Source organism: Protomyctophum bolini (genome assembly GCF_963924005.1).
Source record: "Protomyctophum bolini genome assembly, chromosome: 4".
Classification (NCBI taxonomy): Eukaryota; Metazoa; Chordata; class Actinopteri; order Myctophiformes; family Myctophidae; genus Protomyctophum; species Protomyctophum bolini.
In genome coordinates, this window is record NC_137865.1 from 6,491,557 (window position 1) to 6,497,600 (window position 6,044).

General features: G+C 41.0%; 1 protein-coding gene across 1 annotated transcript in view; it reads right to left on the reverse strand.

Annotated features, from left to right (window-relative positions):
• Positions 1-699: 699 nt before the first annotated feature.
• Positions 700-6,044, reverse strand: part of cadps2 (Ca++-dependent secretion activator 2) — a 159,033-nt gene continuing 153,688 nt past the window's right edge. Inside the window, 2 exon segments of the mRNA XM_080760671.1 lie at positions 700-1,040; positions 2,608-2,712. Coding sequence (XP_080616797.1) covers positions 870-1,040; positions 2,608-2,712 — 276 coding nt within the window. The 3' untranslated portion in view covers positions 700-869.

Here is a 6,044-nt window from a genome sequence, read left to right on the forward strand (position 1 = left end):
TAACACACACACACACACACACACACACACACACACACACACACACACACACACACACACACACACACACACACACACACACACACACACACACACACACACACACACACACACACACACACACACACACACACACACACACACACACACACACACAGTACAGGCAAAGTCCTCAGTGTTACAGGGACATTTTACATTCAAACATGTTTGGGGTCATTTTATTCGTCTATATCACTGCAGACAACCTTTAGGTTGCTTCATTAATTTTATTGTCCTTCAAATACACGAGGGGGGCGTCCGTGTATATTTTCAATTACTTTTTTTCCCCGCGTGAATTTCATTATTTATTTGTTTTATTCAATATATCTTTTAATTATCCATATACCAAAAACCAAGGCTGGGGTGTTTTCAATGAGTCTATTATGGTTAGTTTGAAGGTGTCTGAAATATAAAAATAAATAAAAATATAAATACTGAATCGAGCAGACCTATACAAAACTGTCTCACAAAATATAACCCAGAGTAAAAAACGTTAAAATGACCCCGACGATGTTTTCAAAGAGAGACATCCCTTAACCCATTCTGAACGGGAACCCATTTTGGGTGTTGGCATCATGTCATGCTTTATAGCTATTGAAAAATAGCAGATCTACAAGCTCATAGCTACGAGCTTGTAGGTCTGAACGACTGACATTTCTTAGAATCTGATCTCAGGTCAGAATGGGTTCATCAGAGACCAGTGTGTGTCCAGTGGAAACCTCGTATGAATCTGATCCCAGGTCAGAATGGGTTAGAAATGAACAAATTAATTCAATGAACACTGATGAGGACATCTTGGAGAGACAGACAGACAGACAGACAGACAGACATCAGTCGCCGTCCTCGTCACTGTCCCTCATGGTGACGCCCTGCAGGCTGTGGCCGGTCTTGACGGCGGCCGTGGCCTCCTCCACCGTCAGGCGGTTGTACACCGTCTCGTAGCTCTGGTTGTTCAGCACGCCGTCCAGCACGCCTTGCAGCCGGAAGTCCCGGTAGGTCTTCTGTTGAGGGGGGGGGGGGAAATGGTAACCCGTGTTACCATTTCCTTAGCCTCGATACCCAGGCTTTCATTTCGTCTGCGCGAAAAATGAAAGCCTGGAGGAACGCATTGGCTGCCTTGGTCTAGAAGTGGGAGTCAACGCTTCCGGGTGGGCGTCGCTCCAAATTATGTGACGTAGCGCTTCACTAGGTGGGAGAGGAGTGGCCATGGGGCTGACGGACAGATCGGTGAGATCCAATCAGGGCGTGCGCAAATCTCAGCCGCGACCCACCCCTATATAGACCAGAAACTTAACACGTTAGCTCAGGCTACCATTTCCTTAACCCATTTAGACCCGAGGACGATTCTACAAATGTCTTCTAAATCCTACACAGTTTTCTGAAAAACCTATGTTTCTGTTTTCTGAAAAACCCTATCTTTCAGTTTTCTGAAAAACCCTATGTTTCTGTTTTCTGAAAAACCTATGTTTCTGTTTTCTGAAAAACCCTATGTTTCTGTGTCAGTCGTTTCTCAATCATTTTCATGTCAAGGACCCCCCAAAGATTATATGCAATTGGCCGCCGACCCCCATCTGAAAATATGTCGTTCCAGGGACCACCTCCCAGAAGCAACGATTTGAGTTAAAAATCTCGCTCTGAAATAATATATATACGTATATTCAAAGATTTGCACCACATTTTCACGATTTTTCAAAAATATACAATATATAATGATACAATAATACAGAGAAAAGCTCAGGACGACAACAGCGGGGGGACTGAAGCTCAAAACAGGCACAAGCCCCTTCTGTCTGCGTTGTGCGTTTCATGGTGTTTCAGCTCTGCGGTCCATTATGGCTCTCTTTGCTTCATTAAGTCTGAACTAAGTCAAGTGTGTTACTAACTCGCTGCTCATTACTGCAGACTATGAAAAGACTAACAATTAAGCTGCTGCATCTCACTTCTTTATACCTCAACCTCTCAGCGGAGCTGAAAAAGTACTTTCTTTTATGTTCCAATTTTATTTCATCATATTAGCCCTGTATATTAACCTGTTGAACAGCACTCTGCAACAATACAATAACATGATTCCTTTTCGTAGGACTATATATGTAAGTCCTTGTCTCTTTTATGCCCATATAATGGAGATCCCTGATGTCATCTATATATATATATATATGGAGCTGCTGATTTATTCGCGGGGGGCTTTGACCCTTAAGACAAATACAAATGTCATCTGAGCTCAGACACTGATTGGCAACATGTACTGTTGTTGTTGTTAGTAGAAATAAAACACGGAACTAGGAAGGAAGTCGACTAAGAAAGGGTGAGGAGCGAAACAGACTACTTGTTTCTACACAAAAACCTCTAGAGGTAAAAAAAATCACACGCATGTGAAGTGAGGGGCGCTAATATATTAAAGTCTAACTCGTGTTGCTATGATTAGGTGATGTAATGATGATGTAAAACAAACGCCCCTGAGTGACTTCACGCGGGTGTGATTCATGTTTTTTAACAGAATGGGTCCCCAGATCGTTACCTTAACGACCTTGATGAGTATTTTCAGCCGATACATGTGAAGCTCGTTACCTTAACGACCTTGATGAGTATTTTCAGCTGATACATGTGAAGCTGTAGGTCCATCCTGTCCGTCAGCCACAAACACACTGCCTTCATGGTGCTGGTGTACCATTGCTGCAAAAACAAATAAATATAAATATAAATAAATATATGCCCATGTGACCAGCAACAATATAAGAACAGATAGTAAAACAATATAATACTGGATGTAATAAAGTAAAAATAAATCAGTCACAAGATTGTTAAACTGATGCCCTACTCAAACATTAAAAGTCCATAGACCTGGCCACCATTCTATTTTTTTGTTAAGTGCTCTAAACAAACATTAAAAGTCCATAGACCTGGCTTGCCATATGACATCATTTCAAAAGCCAGGCATTGGCGGGGCTTTAGCGCTCCTCAAAAAATATAAATAACTAGAACTGCACTCTGCCGAGTGCATACTTGCTTGTTGCACACTAGTAGGCCATAAATGGCCTACTAGTGCGCAAGCAGAGCGCGCAAGTACTTTCGACCGCTGGAAAGTATCACATCTCAGTATCTCTGTGAAGGAACGTTTGAAATGTATAATCATTACGTGTAACTATTTGCTACCTAACTACTTTTTTACAGAAAAATGAATCATTGATATGTGATGAAAAAAAAGGTATATAAACTGAATTAAAATATATTATACAGTATAATTATTTTATTACTTATTGTCAATTGTTTTAAATGTATTTCATTTTGTACTATAGTGATATTAATACTAAATCATGATCAGAGTAATATGTGTCTCTAACTTCAATTTCTGTAATAATACTTTCAAATTTGTTGAAATATACATGATCTAAAATACTTCCGAAATCTGTAGTTGGATTTGTATTTAATTGTTTAAAGCCTAATCTTGACATGAAGGTCTTTATATTTATATCTTTTTCAGTATAATGGTCTTCATTGAAATCTCCTATTATCATAATTGTGGAAGTCGGAGATGATAGATACTTTACCATTTTCTTGAGAAATGTGTTTAATTCCGTAAGGTTTGTTTTAGGTGATCTGTACATAAGAATGATATATAGATCTTTATTTTTTACATGTATACATAAGTATGTATACTGTGGTTACTTGGTTCCAAAAAGTGAAGACAAGTTTTCTTCAACGGTAAATCTGTGCCTGGTTTGCTGGGACTAGTTACAACATTACGTCATCCTTGAGAGAGTACATGGTGTGTATATGACGTAATTTGTAAAGTTACAAATTGTCTGATTTGTAACTAGTTGATTAGCAGTATACTGTGGTTACTTGGTTCCAAAAAGTGAAGACAAGTTTTCTTCAACGGTAAATCTGTGCCTGGTTTGCTGGGACTAGTTACAACATTACGTCATCCTTGAGAGAGTACATGGTGTGTATATGACGTAATGTTGTAACTTGTAACTTGTAACTAGTCCCAGCAAACCAGGCACAGACTGTATGTAGTTGTTCTAGTTACAACTACATACAGAGTATGTAGTTGTAATTTGATTAGCAGTATACTGTGGTTACTTGGTTCCAAAAAGTGAAGACAAGTTTTCTTCAACGGTAAATCTGTGCCTGGTTTGCTGGGACTAGTTACAACATTACGTCATCCTTGAGAGAGTACATGGTGTGTATATGACGTAATTTGTAACTAGTTACAAATTGTCTGATTTGTAACTAGTTACAACCACAGTATACTGCTAATCAACTAGTTACAAATCAGACAATTTGTAACTAGTTACAAATTACGTCATATACACACCATGTACTCTCTCAAGGATGACGTAATGTTGTAACTAGTCCCAGCAAACCAGGCACAGATTCACCGTTGAAGAAAACTTGTCTTCACTTCGAAGAGACCAAGCGAAACGATTACTTGCGCGCTCTGCTTGCGCAAGTAAAGAGAATACTGATAAGAAGATCAGGTGGAACTCTTCAGGCAGGTGTGATATGTTTAGCAGCAGTAGTGCATGCAGAAGGCATTACACACAGAGTTATATATATATATATATATATATATAAACTAGAGAGCGGACTGCCCCGCCCACAGCTATTCATTTCAACGGAAGTTGCTCAGTGGGCGTTTGAAGCACCAGGAAGTATACGCTCTCTATATACTTCTGCATTTTCTTGATTTTTGGCACCAGAATTTGGAAAACTCCATGAATGTGCCTGGACCAATATTCATGAACGAGCGCTCTGTGTTTAAACCCCAGCTGCGCACCTGAAATCATCACGTGTGTGTTAGGCTGCACTAATACAGTACAACCAACCAAATGCTATTTCCGTGCTCAGACACAGGTAGCCATGCAGCCAGCCAGCCAGGCAGGCACATTCAAAGCTACTTAATGAAGTGTTTGCACCACTTAAAAAACCCCCAGCATAAAGTAGCAGATTGACAAACTCAAAACGTATCACTTGCGGATCTGCTACTTTTGATGCTTTTGTTTAGTTTGCTTACAAAACATTAAATAATAGCATTTCACGGAGATAAGAGGATTCCGCCGGACAGCGTCGATATCAAACCCAAACCAGATAATGGTTGATGGAACGTGTGTGTGTGTGTGTGTGTGTGTGTGTGTGTGTGTGTGTGTGCGTGTGTGTGTGCGTGCGTGCGTGCGTAGACAGCCTATAGGCAGTGAGGACTATAGCAATGAACATCCTGACGAGCAGGTAATTGAGTGGTGGACACCACCTGGTCTTTGGTTTCCATGTATAGAGTTTCATCTAATTTCGGGAGGCAAAATAAAATGCCGCTGTGCCGCGTATGTGTATATGTACAAACTACCCACAAGCAGCACCACCAATCAGACGTTAATGTGCGTCCCCGGGAGCCGAGACGCGCGCGCCGGCGCTAATACACAGCTATAGCTTGGCCACGGCGCCCTCGGTATGGGGCGCGGGCGGGCCGAGGAAATTGAAAGTGGCGATGCTCTTTAATTGAGCTGATTAAAAGAACGAGAGCGGAAACAGATGGAGGAAATATGGACATGTAGGAAGGGATGAGTGTGTGTGTGTGTGTGTGTGTGTTGGCTGGTGGCGGGACCGTGGGAGGGTGACAGGGACGTCGATTCGCCGAGTTTGTCCATTACGTCTAATTTATGCTCTGTCTGTCGCACTGAGAAAATATACATGTATCTCACAAAAGTGAGTATATATACACCCCTCGCATTTCTGCAAATTTTACAATTATATATCTCTTCATGAGACAACGCTGGAAAAATGACACTCTGATACAATGATGTGAAGTATATAGTCACTAAGTGCACAGCTTGGATATCAGCGTCAATTTTTATTTTCGCCTCAAGATAACTAAAAACACAGCCATTCATTCCAAACTGCTATGGCCACAAAAGTGAGTACGCCCTCTGAGCACTGACAGGCAGCAGCTCCTATACGTCAATTTCCCAAAGACAACCTCTGGATAGCCCAGTTTACCTTCAGAAACT